At 39.0% G+C, this 22785-nt stretch overlaps 1 protein-coding gene across 5 annotated transcripts in view; it reads left to right on the top strand.

Annotated features, from left to right (window-relative positions):
- Window positions 1–602: 602 nt before the first annotated feature.
- FYB1 (FYN binding protein 1) overlaps window positions 603–22785 on the top strand; it is a 185662-nt gene continuing 163479 nt past the window's right edge. The window contains exons 1-2 of one of the 5 annotated variants that reach the window (XM_049862737.1): window positions 613–675; window positions 2370–2557. In XM_049862737.1, coding sequence (XP_049718694.1) covers window positions 642–675; window positions 2370–2557 — 222 coding nt within the window. In that variant the 5' untranslated portion in view covers window positions 613–641. Of the gene's footprint in view, window positions 676–1675; window positions 1859–2369; window positions 2558–22785 lie in introns of those variants that run through there. The other 4 variants (XM_049862752.1, XM_049862743.1, XM_049862759.1 and 1 more) reach the window with 4 other exon arrangements.

Here is a 22785-nt window from a genome sequence, read left to right as displayed (position 1 = left end):
TTTTTTAATGAAGGGAATGGCATCCTATGATAAGCTTATGAATATTTTGACCATTTAAATATTGGCAAGATGGGTTTAAATACATTTGGAATTGTCACTGACTAAAATTATCATGTTGCTTTTGTTCTTTTTGAGATTATAACTATGTTTAGAAACATGCATTACATATTTTGAATAGAAAACTAAAAAAACTGGGCAAAGTATAAAACAAAAATAAACATGTAACAATACCTTCATCCAAGTCAACCACTGTTAGCATTTGGGTGTGGGTCTTTAAACAAATAAAAATAAATAAATATATATATATATACACATACACAAATACAGATTTTATATAAAACAGACTAACAATGTGCACAGAATTTAATAATTTAATATGTGGGCACTTCTTAAAAAATTCTATGTCAATCTTTCGGACTTCAAAGCTTTACCTATACCTGCTCTCATATATTGAAGTATAATAACTAGACAGACCTGGCCAGTTATACAAATTCTCTAAGATCAGGGATAGCATGCAAATACAGCCTTACATATCAGTGTGTGGAAGCTGGACAGACCACACAGTTCAAAAAAGGAAGTACACTCTGCGGGACTAACTTGCACATTCATTGTCCAAGTTACAGCATCTTCTGGGCCACTGTATGCCAGGCACATCAACTCTTCCCAAGAGAAATGGTAAGTAATAGATTTTATGACTCTTCCTGGTCTCCTGACAAACTTAACTAATATTCTGTAACTAAAGCAGAGAGGGTTAAGGGTGCTTTAAGGCCAGTTGCTCCAAGCTTTTAGGATTCTTGCGTCTTTGCTTTTCCGTGTACTAACAAAGCTGCTGAGTCTTTATTACACGAGTTGAAAGACAAGAGACTGTGGCTTCAGGAGTTCCTTTTTCTAATTCTAGCCTGCAAAAGAAAGGAAGAGAGCTATGCCTTACAGAAAGAAAAGTTGCATTCTTTGTCTCTGCCTCTTAAGTTAGCTGGGTGCCAAAACCAACAATACAGTCAAGTTTGGTATTATGAGCACTTTGGATTCCAGAAGACGACCTCAGTGGTATATGCTGGGCAATATTGCTGATGATGAGCACCATTTTGGTAACAGTGAATATTAGAGGAGTTCTTTTGCTTTTTTTTTTTTTTTAATGTATGTTATAGCTTTAATTAAAAGAAGGGAAACAAAGCCCAAACAGTCCAAACCTTAGGGACAGGCTGTGTTCCCAAAGTTAATTGAAAGTCATAGTTTGGAGCATACTTAAAATACTGACTGAGTTCCCGGCTGTATCATGAAAACAAAGTATTATAGCTGAACTATAGCATTAATATTCTTCTACACAGTTCCTGATTATTTCTCTGGGAAAATTGGCTCCTAAAATTATATTTATAGCTATACTTGTATTTATATGTATGGTGTTGATTCTGCTCCCAGGGTGGAGAAGGGAGCCAATTCTATGTCCCACACTCTCTTTCAATGCTCCAGCCCGTAGAAGAGTGGAGATTTGTTATCCCTTCTCTTGTTACAGAGCCCTGGTGGAGCAGTGGTTAAGAGCTCGGCTGCTAACCAAAATGATCAGCATTTGAATCTACCAGCTGCTCCTTGGAAACCCTATGAGGCAGTTCTACTCTGTCCTATAAGGTCTAGAGTCTGAACCGACTCTACGGCAATGGGTCGGTCTCCTGTCACACAGAGGATTACTTCCTTTCAGTATCCACAAGTCAGCAGACAGGGACTGAGACAATGACTCCTACAAGCACGCCACTTTGGGAGTGGGAAGTGTTGCAGATATTTGAATAGGGAGGACGAAGCGTTCACGGGATGTGTTTGTAGTCTGGAAGCTCTCTGAACCAGGCTGGAGAAAGTGGAAGAGGTGAGACGGTGTAACTCTGCCATGAGAGAGGGAGGGGGGAGGAAAAAAGACGGATGGAATCAGAGATGCTGAAGTTGTGTTGTTTTTGGCCGCCATGGAGTTGCCCCAGCTAATTGCAACCCCATGCACACCTGAACAAAATGCTGCCCGTCCTAGTTTTGGATTGGACAGCTGGGATCCATAGGGTTTTCATTAGTAGATCACCAGGCCTTCTTAGTTTGTCTTAGTGCAGAAGCTCCACTGAACCTTTCAGCATTGTAAAGCCAAAAAAAACCCCACTACCATCAAGTAGATTCCAACTCGTAGTGACCGTATAGGACAGAGTAGAACTGCCCCCATAGGGTTTTCAATGTTGTAAATCTTTAGGAAAGCGGGCTGCCACATCTTTTTCTCCTGGAGCCCCCCGGGTGGTTTCGAATCTTTGACTTTCCAGTTAGTGGTGGAGAGCTTTAACCACTGCACCACCAGGGCTCCTTCAGCACCATAGCAACATGTAAACCTCCACCAACAGGTGAGTGGGGGCTCAGCATGAGGTGCATTGTCCAGGAATCAAACCCTGGCGGGAGGCAAGAGTTCTACCACCAAATCGCCACTGCCTCTGCTGAAGCCCCAGGGAGAGAAATGCCTGGTGGTGGAGGAAATGGTAGACCTGATACTATCTGCTGCCCTGCCGGCAGAGGACGGAAGTCACAGGTTGAGGTAAGACTTATAAATCCCCTCTGGTGTTTCCAAACTAGACTTTAGGTCCAGGATTCTCAGAAAACACTTTGACCTTAATTGCTAATATCCTCTTCAAAAACAAATGAGGGCACTGTGGTTTACAGAGAGCTGTTTGGATTTTCTTAAGGGAAACACAATGATAATAACACAGAAAAAAAAGAAAGCTTAACTGGATAGTGCATATTTTATGTAATACATAGGCAATGGTTTCTTAAAAGATTAGTGTTTTCTTATGAGTAACGCCTATTATTTTTCATTCCTTAAACATATAAAACTTTTTTTTTCATATAGATAGGTAAAAATGAAATAATATGTATTTTCTATAGCCCTATCACCTAAGGGATGATCACTGCTAAGCTGAATTTCATCATTTTAAAAACATATTTTATAAATGCAATTTTCTGTAGCTGCTAATATACATTTTATGAACTGCTTTTTAAATTAACATATCTTGAGTAATTTCTGAGTTATAGCATAAATATATGTATACATATATAATCATTTTTAATGACTACATAGTATTCCATAATTTATTTAATCAGTTCCATATAGTTGGACATTTAGATTGTCATAAGTATCCTTTTATATACATTGTCTGATTTTCCATTGATAGAATGGCCGAGAGAATAGTTAGGTGAAAAAATACATATATTAAGACTCTAACACAAGTTATGCTCTGGTTTTTTTTTTTTTTTTTTTATGCTCTGGTTAAACATTTTAAGTTTGCTTACTGGATAGTGGCATAGTACATGAGTTTCTCATTTGCAATTGAGATACGCACATGCCTCTCTTTGTAGCCTGTCAAGGTGACACAAAGGAAGGATTTTCCCCTTAATTTCTTTTTCCCCAACATCATCCCTGACATTCTATGACAGGTTGTGAAAGGCACATAATGTATTAAGAAAAAAAACTTTCTACTTTTTCTCTTCGAAAGACATTACGGCACAGTCCAAAGGTCGTATTCGGGCTTCTTACGTACTAGCTTTGTTTACTAGCCGTGCGTTTTTTTCACAAGTCACATAAACTCTGAGTTTATTCCCTCGTCCAAACATAATGGTAATGATGACGTGGAGTTGGGGGAGGATGACTGGAATGATGATCATAACTTTCACACAGTGTTGTTGTGGAGAATAAACAAGATTGCATCCATAGAACACCTGTTATACGGCAGGCACTTGGCAGATACTGGATGAATGTTGATTTTCTACCTTCCCACCCTAAATACGGCATCTCAGTGGTTAAGAGTTCAGTCACTAACCAAGAGGTCAGCAGTTTGAATCCACTAGCCGGTCCTTGGAAACCCTATGGGGCAGTTCTACTCTGTCTTATATTGTCACTATGAGTTGAAATCAACTCAGCAGCAACGGGTTTGGTTTTGGGTTTTTTACCCTAAATATATAATTTCCTACGGAGGCATAGAAGCTCCCAGTGAACACAGGAGGAGAATGATAATTGCAGTTAATATTTGTGAACCCTGACATACACGTTTATTCTGTTGTTAGGTGCTGTTGAGTCAATTCCAACTCATAACGACCCTATGCAACAGAGTGAAACACTGCCGGGTCATGCACCATCCTCCCAATCGTTACTGTTTGAGACCACTGTTGGAGCCACTGTGTCAAAACATCTTATTGAGGGTCTTCCTCTTTTTGAATGACTTTCTACCGAATATAATGTCCTTTTCCAGGGACTGGCACCACCGTCCTGATAGCATGTCCAAAGCACTTGAGACAAAGTCTCACCATACCTACTTCTAAGGAGAATTCTGGCTGTATTTCCTTCCAAGGCAGATTTGTTCATTCTTCTGGCAGTCCGCAGTATATTCAATATTCTTCACCAACACTGTAATTCAAATTCATCAATTCTTCTTTGGTCTTCCTTATCCATAGTCCAGCTTTTGCATGCAGATGAGGTGATTTAAAATACCATTGCTTGGGTCAGGCACATCAGGATCCTCAAAATGACATCTTTGCTTTTTAACAGTTGAAAGAGGTCTTTTGCAACAGATTTGCCCACTGCAATGCGTCATTTGATTTCTTGTCTCCTTCTTCCATGGGCATCGATTGTGGATCCAAATAAAATTAAATCCTTGACAACTTCAAAGTTTGTTTATCATGATGTTGCTTTTTGGTCCAGTTGTGAAGATTTTTCTTTATGTTGAAGTGTAATCTATACTGAATGCTGTAGTCTTTGATCTTCATCAGTAATGCTTCAAGTCCTTTTCGCTTTGAGCAAGCAAGGTTGTGCCCTTTGTACAACATAGGCTGTTAATGAGTCTTCCTCCGATCTTCCTGTATTTTTCTTCATTTAGTCCAGCTCCTTGGATTATTTCCTCAGCATACAGATTGACTATGCTGTTGGTTTACGAAAAACCAAAATCTTAAGTAGACACGCATTATCTCATTGTTGTTATTAGGTGACGTCGAGTCAGTTCCAACTCACAGCAACCCCATGCACAACACAACAAAACACTGCCCAGTCCTGAGCCATCTTTGCAATTGCTGTTATGCTTGAGCTCATTGTTGCAGCCACTGTGTCAATCCACCTCATTGAGGGTCTTCCTCTTTTCCGCTGACCCTGTATTTTGCCAAACATGATGTCCTTCTCCAGGGACTGATCCCTCCTGGCAACATGTCCAAAGCATGTAAGACACAGTCTCACCATCCTTGCTTCTAAGAAGCGTTCTGGTTGTACTTCTTCCAAGACAGATTTGTTCATTCTTTTGGCAGTCCATGGTATATTCAATATACTTTGCCAATATCACAATTCAAAGGCATCAATTCTTCTTTGTCTTCCTTATTCATTGTTCAGCTTTCATATGCATATGATGCGATTGAAAATACCATGGCTTGGGTTAGGTGCACCTTAGTCTTCAAGGTGATATCTTTGCTTTTCAAAGATTAAATTCTCATTAAATTCCCACAATAATCCTTACAAATAGTTACTACAATTATCCCTATTTTATAACAGAATAAACTGAATCTTGGAAAGGGTTAAGTAACTTGCTCAGTCACACAGCTAGCAAATACTAGGACTGGAATTTGAGCCCAATTCTATCTACTTTCAGAGTTTGAGCTTTTCTACATCATACTGCATTGGAGAAAAGGTAGATGTCGAGGAAGACAAATAGCGGTAAAAGAAAAACTCAGGACTGGCCTTTGGAGGAAACTCTGGTCGTGTAGTGGTTGAGAGCTTCATCTGCTAACCAAAAGGTCAGCAGTTTGAATCCACCAGGCCCTCCTTGGAAACTCTATGAGGCAGTTCTACTCTGTCCTATAGGGTCGCTGTTAGTAGGAATTGAGTCGAAGGCAATGCGTTTGGTTTTGGTTTGGTCTTTAGATGTGCGAGGGGCCTTTTCTCAGGCTGGTGACCATCTTGGTCGCTTTGGGAATCAGCTGTCCTAAGTCTTCTGCTACTTCCACTACCAATTTTCCTACTTTCAGAATGCTTACTTTGTAGAAAAGTTGCAGAAGCCACTGGCATGGGAGATTGAAGGGGTTGCTGGCTTTATTGTTTCCCACCCCAGGGTTCTGAGTTGTTGTATGCCATTGAGTCACTGCCCCATAGGGTTATCCAAAGAACAGCTAGTAGATACAAACTGCCAACCTTTTGGTTAGCAGCCTGAGCTCTTAGGGTTCTAAACCAAACCAAAACTAAACCCAGTGCCGTCAAGTCGATTCCGACCCATAGCGACCCTATAGGACAGGGTAGAACTGCCCCATAGAGTTTCCAAGGAGTGCTTGGTGGATTCGAACTGCTGTCCCTTTGGTTAGCAGCCACAGCACTTAACCACTGCGCCACCAGGGTTTCCTAGGTTTCTAAGAGAGAGATTAAATACGCCCTGAACAACACACACGGGGCCTGTCCTCCTACAGCATTCATTTAGTGCCGTGGTTCTCAGATGTTAGTACATCAGGATCACCTGGAGGCTCGGGAATGGGCTTTGAGAATTTGCATTTTAATACAGTCCCAGGTGATGCTGTTGGTCCAGGAGGTAATAGATGAAAAACAAGGAAACAAATATATAAAATACTTTGTAATGAACTCTGAACGAGGCAACTAAGGAGTCCTTAGAAAGGGGTCAGGACTCTGACGAGGTGATGTTTAAACCAAAGCGGTGGTTCCCAACTCTTGCTGCACATTAGAATCACCCAGCATTTTGTAAAAGATACCAGTCTCATCTCCTTGTGTTCTGTTCTGTCTCTGATATAGAAAGCTTGATCTTCTTTTGAAGTGTAACTATATCTTTAAAGTTTTCTCATTTTATATTCTATCACTGACATGTGGTAGGTCAGTGAGGAAGCCACAAAACCTTAATTTACTGGCTAGAAGTTGTTCCTTTTTCTCTATCTTGTCCCTCACTTCCCTGTGGCTTCATATCTTTCCTTTCCCTTTGCTCCCCTTGTCCTTGATCAAGTGGTATGGGGTGAATCAGCAAAGTAGGGGAAATGTGTCAGCTTCAGGGTTGTTGAGATACTGGGAGAATTAGTCCAGTTTCTTCCAGGCCTCTCTCACCCCTCTCTACTCCTACCCTATTAAAACAATGTTGTTGTTGTTGTTAGTTGTCATCCAGTTGGCCCCCACTCTTGCCAACCTTATGTATAATAGAAACATTGCCAGATCCCATGCCATCCTCCCAATCTTGGGTGCGTTCGAACTCACTGTTGCAGCCACCATGTAAATCCATCTCATTTTTTGCTGACCCTGTACTTGAAATAATGGATTTCTCTAAACCAAGAGTTCAACATCACCTGGGGACTTATTAGAAATTCTCAGGTTCTACTGGCATGACAGAGACTAGAGAAACCCCAAAAGTATGGCCCCGGACACACTTTTAGCTCAGTAATGTAGTCACTCCTGAGGCTCACCCTTCATCCAAAGATTAGAAAAAAAAAAAAATTTTTTTTTTTTTTTTAAAGATTAGAGAGGCCCATAAAAAAAATCAAGACTGAAGGGGCACACCAGCCCAGGGGCAAGGACTAGAAGGCAGGAGGGGACAGGAAAGCTGGTAATAATGAACCCAAGTTCAAGAAGGGAAAGTGTTCACATGTCGTGGGTGTTAACCAATGTCATAAAACAATATGCATATTAACTGTTTAGTGAGAAGCTAGTTTGTTCTATAAACCTTCAAGAAAAGTACAATAAAAAAAAAGAAATATTTCATTCAAAAAAAAAAATCTGAGTCTCCACTCAAGAAATTTTGGGTGCGGGGCCAGCCACCTGTGTACTGGCAAGCCCCCCAGGTAATTCTGATTCATGCTAAAGCTGACTATCATCTGTCCTAAGATCTAGCTAAGGAGGCTTTCCATCAGTGGTTCTCAGCCTGGCTGCTCATTTGAATCAGCTCTTCGGCTTTCAAATACACTGTTGCATGAGCCCCATCCTCAGAGATTCTTACTCAGCTGGCTGGATGGGGCTCAGGTACTTTTTTTTTTCTTTTTCTTTTTCTTTTATCACTCTCTCAAATAATTATAATATCCAATCAAAGTTTGCTTTAGTCACTCATTTTCTATTTGGCCCATTTTGATGATCACTTATGCCAACATTTACCAATTGTTTCTGGAATTCTAAGTGGAAATTGGTAAACTTTGGTGATCAAAGTTTAAGTAAATCTGTTCTGGAGTTGGGCTTCCTAAATTTGAATTTTTACTTTGCCCATTTTCAGCTCTGTGACTTTGGGCAATTTATTCTCTCTGTGTCTCAGTTTCCCCATATATAAGAAGGGATAAATAACTTTACCTACCAAATAGGGTTGTTAAGTACTTGACTACTAGCCTTAAGGTTGGTAGTTCAAACACACCCAGAAGTGCCTCAGAATATAGGCCTGGCAATCTGCTTCTGAAAGGTCACACAGTTATGAAAGCCCTATGGAGCTGTTCTACTCTGCACACATGGGATCTCCATGAGTCAGAATCGACTGATGGCAACAATGACAACAAGGTCTATATGACTTCATATACAAATGTCTTCAGAATAATACCCATCACTTTAAAAAAAAAATTTTTTTTTTCATATCAAAAGCTATACAAAAATCTTCTAAAATTATTTTCTGAGTAAAATATGCAAATAACCCCAAACTAAAGTCAAGTGTTTCGAGAAGGATTTTTTAAAAATGTTTTGATGAAAATTTCCAATTATTTCTTCAAATTGGGATTGTTTTGTTTTGTTTTGTTTTCAGACCCACTTTTCCCCAAAATAGTATATGCTCTTTAAAAAGATTGATTTAACAAAAATTGATTACTTTTTCAAAAAATCTCTCAGAATTTTACAATATGCCTTTTATACCCAGGTAGTGAAATCAGAGTGCAGAATCACATATATACAGTCAGATTTGAGCTACAAAAACTGTTAAAGCCAACAATAAATTCAGAAACCTTAACACAGATTAAAAGAAGTGGGATCTAACAAAAAAACTGCTGAATCTGATCTGTGACAGACATCTAATTGAAAGAATTCAAATGAATTCTTGTCAAAAAACACTTGAATTGACATTTGGGAGGCTTGACTGCCATGAATACATTTTGTCAGTGCACAGACATAATCCAAAAGAACAATCAGCAACTTTATTCATTAAAATTTTAGAAGAAAAATAGCTGAGTTTTACACAAGAGGACATTCCTCTGAAAAGAACTACTTTTGTCATGTTACCCACTACTACATGAGACAGCATTTTAAGGCTGGGTAGGGTTTTCTCAATAGCAGAACCTAAGTACCCCAAATCAACAGAACTGAGACAGACACTGTTCAAATTAGTTACCTAGGAGGTGGGGGGCGGGGGGAGGGCAGGGTGGGGAGTTTCCAAACTATCTATTTGGTGATTTCAAGCAAACAAAGAAAAGGCTGTAAAAGTGGAATTGTTGTAACTTCTGATTTCTAAGCAAAGTCCACCTGTAGTTACCATGCCTAGCTCAGACGCTTTCAGTTCTCAGTAGAGGCTAAGAGTTACCAAACCTGAGCAAGCATTGATGGAATTTGATAAGCAGGGCAGGGAGAGGTAGGAATTCCCAGGAAGTAGCCAGAATAACCATGTCTGGATGGCTTTTTGGCACGGACACCCAGATATAACTTCCATTCCCTTCCACGTGGGAAGTCCTTCTATTTGATTTTTAAGCCACCCACCCACCCACACACACACCCACACACCCACCCACACACCCACACACACACACACACACACACATACACACACACGGGCTTCCAGCACATTCCTGGGAAATGACGCCAGACCTACCCTTTGATCAGTGAGAAAACTGGTTACTCTCTTCTTTGGGTTCATTACAGACAGGTAGTCAATGCAGAGGCAGGGGAATATTGCCTCCTTGGGCAAAAAAAAAAAAAAAAAAAACCCAGAAACATGTCACACTTTACATTTCTAACACCTGTGCTACTGTTTCCATTGTTGTTTTTAGGTGTTGTCCGGTCTATTTTTGACCCACAGCATCTGCATGTGACAGAGTAGAACTGCCCCATCAGGTTTTCTAGGCTGTAATCTTCACGGGAGCAGATTGCCAGGTCTTTCTCCCTCGGAGCCATTGGGTGGGCTCGAGCCACCAGCCTTTGGGTTAGCAGCCACGCACTTAACCATTTTCATTGGTATGCTTTGCATTTAAATGAGTGATCATCACTACAGCATACATAAATACTTGTAATTAAAGAAAATTCTGTTTAACAGCATACCATTTAAGTTACTGTGATAGATTTTTACTTTGAAGTAAGTAGACCCGCAGGGGAGACAAAAGGAGAGATACCGGTTAAAATACTGGATTCTGGGAGCCTGCAGGCTGAGGTTGGAAGCCTTGCCATGACTGTCAATTCTGTTTTCTCAAGCTTTCCGGATAATTCGACTTCTGTTTATCGCCTCCCACACCGAGTCTGGGTCAGTCTGTGTTATCAGGACCAACAGATTATCTTACAGGAGCCCGCTTTTTGTTACATGTCTGGTTCACGGGAACACTGGAGCTTGTGGCTCATGATCAGGTAATTTTTCCTTCCAGCTTTAATATCATTTGAATAAATTACACAGTTCTGGATATGTAGAAAAAGCCAGGGTAAGACTTAATAAACATTGTCTTCTGGCTATGCAGTTGATTCTGGACATGTTTGAATTAGAAGCAATGTCTTGGTATGGACAATGAGATGAGATTAAAATGCTTAACAGCCTATAGGGAGGTTCTGAGCTAGTCTTGAGTGTGCACGCAGGGGGAGTTGGAAGGTGGTTAAAATTTAGTTATCAAGTAGGGTATTGATGTTTGTAACTTCCTTAGAAATGCACCCCCTTCCAACAAAAAAGATGAATGGAAAAATGGATGGAAATGTAATAAAGCAAATGCAAGTATAGCAAAATGCTAACAATTATAGGGGAGGGAGTTTACTGGTGTTCAAGTTCATGCTTGAAATTTTTCATAATATAATGTGAAGGGGAAAATTTAAGTGTCAAATGGACTGAGTAAACAAAGCTGGGAATTTTAATACAATATTCCATTTTCTATATTCTTAACCAGTGCATTTATACAGCCTCTATTTGTCCAGTAAATGAAATATCAGCAATCAACTTTCCTTCCTGAATAGAAATAGCTCCACAGTTGTCTTCTCTTATAAAAAAGGAACGAATGTGATGAGAAACTTTTTCAAAATATACCAAAAAATCTTAAACAATTAAAAATAGCACTCTCTGAAGAAAACTGCTATTAACATTTTCGTAAATACAGGCATATGGCGAGACAGAGTATAAGATCTTTTCATATCTGCCTCTTGTAGCTGAGCTTGGGATATTTCTCCTCCATTTTCCCAGTGCCTTTGACATCTTCCCCCGAGTCTGAAACCTCCTTTAATACTTGGCTCCAACATTATTCCTTCATGAAACCTACTTTTGACTCTCAACCTACTCTAGTCCCCCTTGATTAGGCCTGTCTTGCCATCAGCATTTCTCTTGTCAATGCCTTGAAATTTTCCTCAAGCACCTTTGATATGCAAATGTATTTTCTCCACAATTATTATGTTGTGTCCCACCATGTTATCTTGCATATCCCAGATGACCAATATATTTGCTGTCAGACTCGTAATTTTAAAGGACTCTGATCTGATTAAGATACAACCGTGCTTCTAATTTAATAACTAACATAGTTTTTGAAAATATCTCCACTCTAGATAGAAAGGAGGATATGTATGCCATTCTATTTCTCTTGAATTATGGGAAACACTGAGATCATAACTGTAACACAGAATTCTTCCTTCAGAAAATATAAGCCAACTATAAGCCAACCTCGGCTCATGCAATTTTCACTTGGATTTTGTCATTGCCATCTCACAAGGGTTCTTGGTGAATGACAGGTGTAGTATCTGAAGAGTATAGAAGGTTCTGGGCTTCCCAGATGAGTAGCGGCAGTGTTTATGAACATTTTTATTTCATGGTAATAAAACTGAGTTTTAGTTCTTTAAAGAGTGAAAAGAAGCATCCTTACTCATATTTGAGAGGTATCTTTAATACATTGACTTCATGAATTCACTTTCTTGCATTGTAAATTTTATACTTGATTTCCTGATTTTATAGGAATGCTTTATATATTCCTCAAATCTGCTCCTTTTAGGGAAAATCAAAGAATAGAATAGTCATCTACATAATTCAGGCAGTAAACTTACTTTTCTCTGGAAATAGAAAAACAGATTGTTTCTAGCTTCCTCCTTTTAGTATAGCGTTGTCCTGAGCTCTATCAAGGTTCAATTCACTTTTCAAATTTTGTAGTTTAAGGAATAAGGAATAATATAACAACAATAGCCAATGTTTTACTGTTGTTGTTATTGTTGTTAGGTGCCGTCAGATCCATTCCGGCTCATAGTGACCCTATGTACTACAAAATGAAACACTGCCCAGTCCTGAGCCATGCTCACAATCGTTGTTATGCTTCAGCCCATTGTTACAGCCACTGTGTCAATCCATCTAGTTGAGAGTCTTTCTCTTTTTCGATGACACTCTACCAAGCATGATGTCCTTCTGCAGGGATTGATCCTTCCTGATATCATGTCCAAAGTATGTAAGATGTAGTCTCGCCATCCTTGTTTCTAAGGAGCATTCTGGTTGTACTTCTTCCAAGACATTTGTTCATTCTTCTGGCGGTCCACGATCTATTCAATGTTCTTCTCAAGCACCACAATTCAAAGGTGTTAATTCATCTTCGGTTTTCCTTATTTGTTGTCCAGCTTTTGCATGCATATGATACAACTGAACACGCCATGGCTTGAGTCAGGCACACCTTAGTCTTCAAGGTGATGTCTTTGATTTTCAACATTTTAAAGAGGTCTTTCACAACAGATTTGCCCAACACAATGTGTGTTTTGATTTCTTAACCACTGCTTCCATAGGTGTTGATTGTGGATCCAAGTAAAATGCAACCCTTGACAACTTCAATCTTTTCTCCACTTATCATGATGTTGCTTATTGGTCCACTTGTGAAGATTTTTGTTTTCTTTATGTTGAGGTGTAATCCATACTGAAGGCTGTGATCTTTGATCTTCATCAGTAAGTACTTCAAATCCTCTTTCAGCAAGCAAGGTTGTTTCACCTACCTAACATGGGTTGTTAATGAGTATTCCTCCATTCCTGATTCCCTGTTCTTCTTCATACAGTCCAGCTTCTCAGATTATTTACTCACCATACAGATTGAATAGGTATGGATACAACCCTGATACACACCTTTCCTGACTTTAAAACATGCAGTATCCCCCTGTTCTGTTCAAACAACTGCCTCTTGATCTATGTACAGGTTCCTCATGAGCACAATTAAGTGTTCCGGAATTCAAATTCTTCGTAATGTTATGTATTATTTGTTATGATCCACACAGTCGAATGCCTTTGCATAGTGAATAAAACACAGGTAAACATCTTTCTAGTATTATCTGCTTTCAGCCAGGATCCATCTGACATCAGTAATGATATCCCAGTCCTATGTCCTTCTCTGAATCCAGCCTGAATTTTGGGCAGTTCCCCGTCAATATATTGCTGCAGCTGCTTTTGAATAATCTTCAACAAAATTTTACTTGCGTGTGATATTAATGATATTGTTCAATAACTTCCACATTCAATTGGATCACCTTTCTTGGGAATAGGCATAAATATGGATCTCTCCCAGTCAATTGGCAAATTTCCTGGCATAGACGAGTGAGCACTTCCAGTGCTGTATCCATTTGTTGAAACATCTCAATTGATATTCTGTCAATTCCTGGAGCCTTTTTTTTTGCCAATGCCTTCAATGCAGCTCGGGCTTCTTCCTTCAGTTCTTGATCATATGCTACCTCTTGAAATGATTGAACGTCAACCAATTCTTTTTGGTATAATGACTCTGTATATTCCTTCCACATTCTTTTGATGCTTCCTGTGTTGTTTAATATTTTCCCCCATGGAATCCTTCACTATTGCAACTCGAGGCTTGAATTTTTTCTTCAGTTCTTTCAGCTTGAGAAATGTCAGGCACGTTTTTCCCTTTTGGTTTTGCATCTCCAGCTCTTTGCACATGTCATTATAATACTCTACTTTGTCTTTTGGAGCTGCCCTTTGAAATCTTCTGTTCAATTCTTTTACCTCATCATTTCTTCCTTTTGCTTTAGCTACTTGACATTCAAGAGCAAGTTTCAGAGTCTCTTCTGATATCCATTTTAGTCTGTCAGTTTGTTGTACTGTGGAAGCTTGCATGTTGCTGCGATGCTGGAGGATACGCCACCAGTATCCAGATACCAACAGGGTCACTCACGGCAAACAGGTTTCAGCTAAGCTTCCAGAGGAAGACAGACTAGGAAGAAGGACCTGGTAGTCTACTTCTGAAAAGCATTACCCAGTGAAAACCTTAAGAATAGCAGTGGAACATTGTCTGATATAGTGCTGGAAGATGAGCCCCCCAGATTGGAAGGCACTCAAAAGACAACTGGGGAATAGCTGCCTCTTCAAAGTAGAGTTGACCTTAATGACACGGATAAAGTCAAGCTTTCAGGACCTTCATTTGCTGTTGCGGCATGGTACAAATTGAGAAGAAACAGGTGCAGATATCCATTAATAATCAGAACCTGGAATGTACGAAGTATGAATCTAAGAAAATTGGAAATCGTCAAAAATGAAATGGAACACATAAGCATAGAGATCCTAAAGTATTAGTGAGCTGAAATAGACTCGTATTGGCCATTTTGAATCAATCATACAGTCTACTATGCTGGGAATGACAACTTCAAGAGGAATGGCACTGCATTCATTCTCAAAAAGAACATTTCGAGATTCATCCTGAAGTACAACACTGTCAGTGGTAGGCTAATATCCATAAGCCTACAAGGAAGACCGGTTAATATGACTATTATTCAGATTTACACACCAACCACTAAGGCCACAGATGAAGAAATTGAATATTTTTACCAACTTCTACAGTCTGAAATTGATTGAGCGTGCAATCAGGATACATTGATAATAACTGGTGATTGGAATGCAAAAGTTGGAAACAAAGAAGAAATATCAGCATCTGGAAAATATGGCCTTGGTGACAGAAACAATGCCAGAGATGGAATGATAGAATTTTGTAAGGCCAATGACTTCTTCATTTTAAATACCTTTTTTTCACCAGCATAAATGGCCACTATACACGTGGACCTCACCAGATGGAGTACACAGGAATCAAATCGACTACACCTGTGGAAAAAGAAGATGGAAAAGCTCAATGTCATCAGTCAGAACAAGGCCAGGGGCCAACTGCAGAACAAACCATCAACTGCTCCTACGCAAGTTCAAGTTGAAACTGAAGAAAATTAGACCAAGCCAGTCAGAGCCAAAGTATGACCTTCAATATATCCCACCTGAATTTAGAGACCATCTCAAGAATAGATTTGACATGTTGAACACTGATGACCAAAGACCAGACAAGTTGTGGAATGACGTCAAGGGCATCATTCAGAAAGAAAGCAAGAGGTCATTTAAAAGACAAGAAAGAAAAAAAGACCAAAAAGATTTTACTAAATGCTTCATATATGCCAGACACTGCCCTAGGTGTTTTAAAAATATCAATTCATTAAATTTTTACAGGAGATATATTACTTTTACCCCATTTTTCAGATCTTGGAACCAAGGGAGAGAGAGGTAGCACAATTGGCAACCAGCCTGCTGAGTGGAAGAACCAAGATCCAAAGGTAGACCGTCTGACTCTAGAGCCTGTACCCAAGCTATTCCACTCTACTAACTGTTGGGAGGAAAGAACTAGCGTTAATGTAGGTCAGAGATAGGGCATGAAGGGAACTTGCTGTTTCACAAGCTTGGTATGACCCTATCTCTATCCCTCTATGGGGGTGTTACTAGGCTAGTACCAGGTTAGTTTACTGTGCTAAATTGAGACTACTAAGATCATCTCTTAAGACATATGCTTTGATCCTTTTTTTTTTCCAGAAAATAAGGATAATTTATGTGATTCATTTTTGTTCATGGTCTATTCTCTTGTGCACATCAAAATATTTCTTATCGCATTTATTATCCAAAATGTATTCTAGAAAATTTGAAAAGAAAAGCAAAGCCCAGCCATAGCTATATTCCTTCTACTATGTGATCATTCAATCTTTATCTACAAGGATATGTATTTTACATAATTATCATAGTATTTTTTCACTTAAGGTTAGAGTGCTCTTCCATGTTACTACATACAGTTCATAATCCTTTCAAGGATTATAATACAGCCTGTGAAGTTAACATATAATTTACTTAGATATTTTTGTGGCAGCCAGGATTTTTTCAATTAGAAAATTTACAGTAAACATTTTCACACTTGTAGGTGTTTTCGTACTGTGCGTCATTTCCTTAGAATAAATTTGTAGGGGTGATCAAAGGAATTAAGCTCTTTTTTTTTTTTCATCATTCTATGGCCGTACATTGACCAAATAGGGTTTTATCTTTTTTTTTTTTTTCAGGCTAATTACTTAATAAACAAAACAGTGTTAATGAAAAATTTTAAATCAGTTTTCTTTAATTCCCATTGAATTGAACACTTTCGGTTATATTGGGCAATGATTTAACTTTCCTCTCCCAAAGCATTTTTGTGGAGGGGACTCATCTATTGACATCTAGTGGCACTCTTACATGTAAATTTTAAATTTTAATCCCATTTGCACAAATATTTTACACATTTTCCCCTTTTGTTTTATTGCTCTTTTGTTACTGTTGCATAGCAGATTTTTTAATAAGTTAGTTTCCTCAATGTTTTCATTAAAAATCACCACTCCTTGATAAATACTTTAGTCTGTGCTTTGCTGCTTTTTCTTCGTAACTCTGCAATCCATGTGGAATTTTTTCTGATTTATGGTAGGAATTAATTGTGAGGCAAAAATAAATTTCCTTCTTTTTATATAGATATTCCCTTTCGCCATTTTGAAATTATTAGATTATCTTATACTAAGGCACTCTTTGAGCCATCTATATTATATTTTTAGATTGTTATCATGCCTTTTCAACTATTACTTTATTTTTTTTTTTCTAATAGGTCTAGGCTTCCCCCATCATTGCTCCTCTCACAATATTTACTGATTATCTTACCAATGTATTTTTTAAGTTAAATTTTATAATAATTTTATTAAGTTCTTTTAAAAAAATTCCATTATGATTGTAACTGTGAGTCTTTCAGATTAGAAAACATGGACCTGTGAACAGTAGCTGGCTTTCTTTTTTAGTATTGCTTTGTATACTGTTCAGTTTGCTTTTCACACCTTGCATTTTAGAGATTTCCCCCCGTACATATTCTCAGGATGACTTTGTAGGTCAGAGCCATGGACTGGCTGAGGAGGAGAGAACACTGAGCCCACCCATACAGAGAATAAAGTCACCCCACAGTAAAACAGTGATGGTGATGGCGGTGGTGTTAGTTGCCTTCAATTCAGCTCCAACTCTGGTGAAACATTGCCTGGTCCTGTGCCATCTTCATGAACGTTGCTATGTTTGAGTCCATTGTATGGCTATGGTAAAACTGTACTTCCAGTTAAAACTGTATCCTGGTGTAACCTAGTGAACTAATCAGTGTCTGCAGACAAGAGGGGTTCTTACTTTAATTTGTTCTTGCTGTTGTCATTCTATTTCACTTTCCTCTTTTTTTTTCATAATATTGTGTTTTCAACAGAAGTTTACACAGCAAATTCAATTCCCATTTAACAATTTCTACACAAATTGTTAAGTGACATTGGTTACATTTTTCACAATGTGTCAACATTCTCATTAATTCTGTTCTGGTTGTTATATTTCCAGTAACCTGGTTTCCCTGCCTCTTTACCATATCACCTTTCTTTAGAGTAATTTTTGATCATATACCAAAACCCAAACCCACTGCTGTCAAGTCTATTCTGACTCATAGCGACCCTACAGGGTTTCCAAGACTGTCCCATCTTTCTGCTGCAGAGCAGCTGGTGGGTTTGCAACACCAACTTTTTTGGTTAGCAGCTGGGTACTTAGCCACTGTACTGCCAGGGCTCTTTGACCATGTAGATCACATATAAATAATTTTTTAAAGGAGCTCAGTACTCACAGGTGATATTCTTTATTTTATGAGCCAATCTTTACTTAGCTAAAGGGTGACCTCAGGGGATAGTTTCAGTTCAAGGCTTAAAGAGTATCTCAGGGTAATAGTCTCAGGGAGTCCTCTATTCTTATCTGGCCCAGTAAGTCTGCGCTTTTTAAGGATTTGAGTTCTATTCTACTTTTTTCTTCCACTCTAACCAGACGCATCTGTTCTAGCCCTGGTAAGAACAGAATGGTAGTGGTAGTAGGGCACCATCCAGGACTTCTGCTCTCAGGGTAGGTGAGGCCCTGGTTTGGGTAGACTGTTATGCCTTTAGACTAGTTTCTTCTCTGAGTCTTTGGTTTCCTTGTTTCTCTTTTGCTCCACATGAGGAAAGATCAATACTTGTATCTTAGATGGCTACTCACAAGCTTTTGAGACTCCAGACACTACTCATCAAACTAGGATGTAGAACATAAACTTTATGAACTATAATATGCTAGTTGACCAAGTTGTCTCATGAGACTATGGCCCTAAGCCTTCAAACTCAGAAAACCAATCCCACAAGGTGTTTGGTTATATCTGAGATGCATCTGTAACTGTGCTTCCTATGTGGTTTATTAAATATATAAATATGTATGCATGTACACACATTCATGTGTATACACAACTCTTTGATGCGTCTGTCTGTACACATATGTACACACATACACATACCCATACACATATATGCATATATACATATGTTTGTAACTATACACACAATTTTTGGTTGTTGTTTGTGTTGTTGCACAATTATATTTTATATCCTTTATCAAAAATGTCTTGTACTTCTTAGTGATGTCATTTACCTTGGTCAAGCTGTGTGTCCTTCTCCCACATTTGGTGCTACCTTTCCCATCACCAAAAATAACAAGTGTTTATTATCTAGAGAGTGACTTCCCCTTCCACCCTACGCCCCCAACCCACCCATCCCTGGTAACCACCAAGGAACATTGGTCCCTGTATTCTTGGCTTCTTTTCAAAGTGAGATCATACAATATTTGTCCTTTTGTGACTGACTTATTTCACTCAGCATAATGTCCTCCAGATTCATCTACATTATGTTTCCAGAACTCATCATTATTCCTTACGGCTACATAGTATTCTGTTATATCCATGTACTGTTTGTCCATCGATGGGCCTTTAGGTTGTTTCCATCTTTTTGTAATTGTGAATAGTGCTACGATGAGCATAAATGTGCAATCACTTTTCTGTTAATGTGGTTTATAGAGGTAAAATTAATTTAGAGTGTTCAGAATTGTGTGTCCCTCAGATTTTAATGCTCTGAATTAAAAAATTCTCTCAGGAACAAATACAATTCTTTCATAAAACATGCTTTTTTTTCTGAAGCTTTTCCATCTATTAAAACAAATTTTTAAACAACAATCCATCCAAGGTTCTGAGATACTTTCCTCTACAGGGCAGGCAAAATATTTTCCTAATATATTATTTAATATTTAATATAATATTTCCTAATACAGACCTCTTCAAAAACAAACCAAACCTACTGCTGTTGAGTTAATTCCGACTCACGGCAAGTCCATACGGTTTCCCAGGCTGCAAACCTCTACAGAGGCAGACTGCCACATCTTTCTGCCATGGAGCCACTGGTGGTTTTGAACCATCAATCTTTTGGTTAGCAGTCAAGCGCTATAACCACTGTACTACCAGGGCACCTTTTCAAAGGTGGCTGTAAATCATCATTTGAAACTCCTCTATGAAACTGATAACTAATCCTTTGATCATTAAATTGTGAAATGGAACACTCACAGATCACATGATTTTTATCTTAAAGCTGTTATTACTTAGTTTCTTTATTAAGGTAAATGATTTCAGAATATAACATTCATAATGTGTCAAGAATTGTTATTCATAAAACTCTAGGATCTCTTGTCTTAAGAAGTCCACCATTTTTGTTTTCATTTACTGCAAAATCAGAACTTCATGTCGTTTTAAAAGTTTATCTGGCCACTTCCCAACACTCACAGCATGAAGCTCACCCAAGCAGTTTGCACAGAGATCATCCCATAGGTGCAACCAAGATCTCACCTACCTTCCTATCTCCAAATAGAATGATTGCTGGACTATACAATTTAAAAGGTGAGACCCAAAGAACCCTAATCATCTCCCCACTTTTAAATAATCCTACCACTTAATACCAAAAGAAGAAAACATGCACGTAAAAACTATAGCTATCACCTACATAATAGTATTCGAAAAGGGAAGCTTCGGACTCTTTGATGGTGATTTTTGTGTTTTATTTTGTTTTACAAAATCTATTCTGGTTAACATTCAAAATGGCCTCTTAATAGCCCAACTTGATGGAATCTTTTCAATCTTCTCAATGGCATCTGAAACTCTTGATTTTTGCAACACCATTGTTTCCCAGTTCTGAAGCAATTCCTTCTCAGTCCTTAACTAAACCAAACCAAATCAAATCAGACCAGTTGCTGATTCCAACTCACGGCTACCCACCTGACCTCTTGGAAGCAGATCACCAGACCTGTCTTTTGAGGTACTTCTGCGTGGCTTCTAACCACCAATCTTTCAGTTAGTAGTCAAACACTTAGCCATTTGCACCACTTTTGCTTTTGGTAATACTCAAGGCACCACCTTTGGCTCCCCTCTTACTCTGCCTACCCTCCCGAGGTGTTCTCTGTCATTGTCAAAGCTTCAGTTACTAGCCCTCTGCTGATGACTCACTCGTCTAGCACCTCATATACCACCTGACCCATCTGAGGTCATCATGTGCCCGCAAATCTATTCTTCCTCCTGTGTTCTGAAACTTAGTGAATGCAGCCACCATCTACCCATTTACTAAAGCCTTATACCTCTACGTCATTTTATATTTCTCCATTGCCTTCAGTGTCCACTGCCCACCTTATACGTTCTTACATATTCTCTTCAACCGTATTCAACAGGCTACATTCAGACATCAGGCCTTCATCTTTGGTGACCAAATGTCTTGGGTCTTGCACTCCTTAAGCCACCCTCACTCTGATGCCAAATCATACATCAAATTATGTAACATTATGGCTTATAACCCTTCAGGTGGCTTCTAATGACCTAGTGCAGGTATCAACAAACTATGGCCCAGGGGCCAGATCCAGCCCATTGCTGGCTTTTACAAATAAAGTATTATCAGAACATGTTATTGTTAAGTGCCGTCCTATCTGTTCTGACTCATAGTGACCCTATGTACAACAGGACAAAACACTGCCCAGTCCTGCGCCATCCTCGCTGTCATCACTATGCTTGAGCCCATTGTTGCAGCCATTGTGTCAGTCCATCTCGTTGAAGGTCTTCCTTTTTTTTGCTGACCCTCTACTTTACCAAGCATGATGTCCTTCTCCAGGGATATGTCCCTTCTGATAACATGTCCAAAGCACATGAGATGAAGTCTCACCATCCTTGCTTCTAATGAGCATTCTGACTGTACTTCTTCCAAGACAGATTTCTTCATTCTTCCAGCAGTCCATGGTATATTCAGTATTCTTTGCCAACACCATAATTCAAAGGCATCAGTTCTTCTTGGTCTTCCTCATTCATTGTCCAGCTTTCACATGCCTATGAGGCAATTGAAAACACCATGACTTGAGTCAGGTACCTTAGTCCTTAAAGTGACATTTTAATGCAATGCGTCTTGGTTTTTTGACTGCTGCTTCCATGGCGTTGATTGCGGATCCAAGTAAAACGAAATCCTTGACAATTTCAGTCTTTTCTCAGTTTATCATCATGTTGCTTATCGGTCCAGTTGTGAGAATTTTTGTTTTCTTTATGTTGCAGTGCAATCCGTAATGAAGGCTGTAGTCTTTGATCTTCACAGTAAGTGCTTCAAGTCCTCTTTACTTTTAGCAAGCAAGGTTGTACCATCTGCACAATGCAGGTTGTTAATGAGTCTTCCTCCATTCCTGTTGCCACCTTCTTCTCCAACTAGTCTAGCTTCTCAGATTCCACATGGGCACGATTAAGTGTTGGAACATAGTCATGATCTTTTATTTATGTATTATCTATGGCTGCTTTCATGCAACAACAGCAGAGTCGCGTAGTTGTGAAAGAAACCATAGTTGTAGATGTGGCAAACGCCAAAAATACCTGGCCCTTTGCAGAAAAATTCTCTGACATTTGGCCTAGTGGATAAAGCCTGAACTCCATGGTATAATATAAGACCCTCCATTCTTTAGCCACAACTTCTATCTTCAGGCTTGGCTCTTGCCACATGCCACCTTAGACCTTATACTCTAGCGGGGCCCCGCTGCTTGCAGTTTCCCAGCATTGTCCAATAGAAATTTCTGGGATGAAGGAGATACTCTGTATCTACACTGTTCAAAGTGGTGATCACTAGTCACATGTGGCTGCTGAGCATTTAGGATGTGGCTATTGCATCTGAGAAGCTGAATTCTAGGTTTTATTTCATTGTAATTAACATGCATTTCAATAACCACATGTGGCTAGTGGCTACTGTATTGGGTAACACTGTGCTAGACTGTGTCACATGATTGTATCCTTGTTCATTCTAAGGGGGTATTTAGAATATTCTGTCCACGTAGGACACATTCATATTTTAACTGTTAACTTAAGTGTCACCTCTTCTAATTCCTAAGTGCTATAACCCTGGTGGCGTAGTGGTTAAGAGCTACGGAGGATAACCAATAGGTTGGCAGT

This window comes from Elephas maximus, chromosome 2 (genome assembly GCF_024166365.1).
Source record: "Elephas maximus indicus isolate mEleMax1 chromosome 2, mEleMax1 primary haplotype, whole genome shotgun sequence".
Classification (NCBI taxonomy): Eukaryota; Metazoa; Chordata; class Mammalia; order Proboscidea; family Elephantidae; genus Elephas; species Elephas maximus.
Note: the sequence above shows the minus strand (reverse complement) of the source record. Positions and strands in the feature narration are given on the sequence as shown.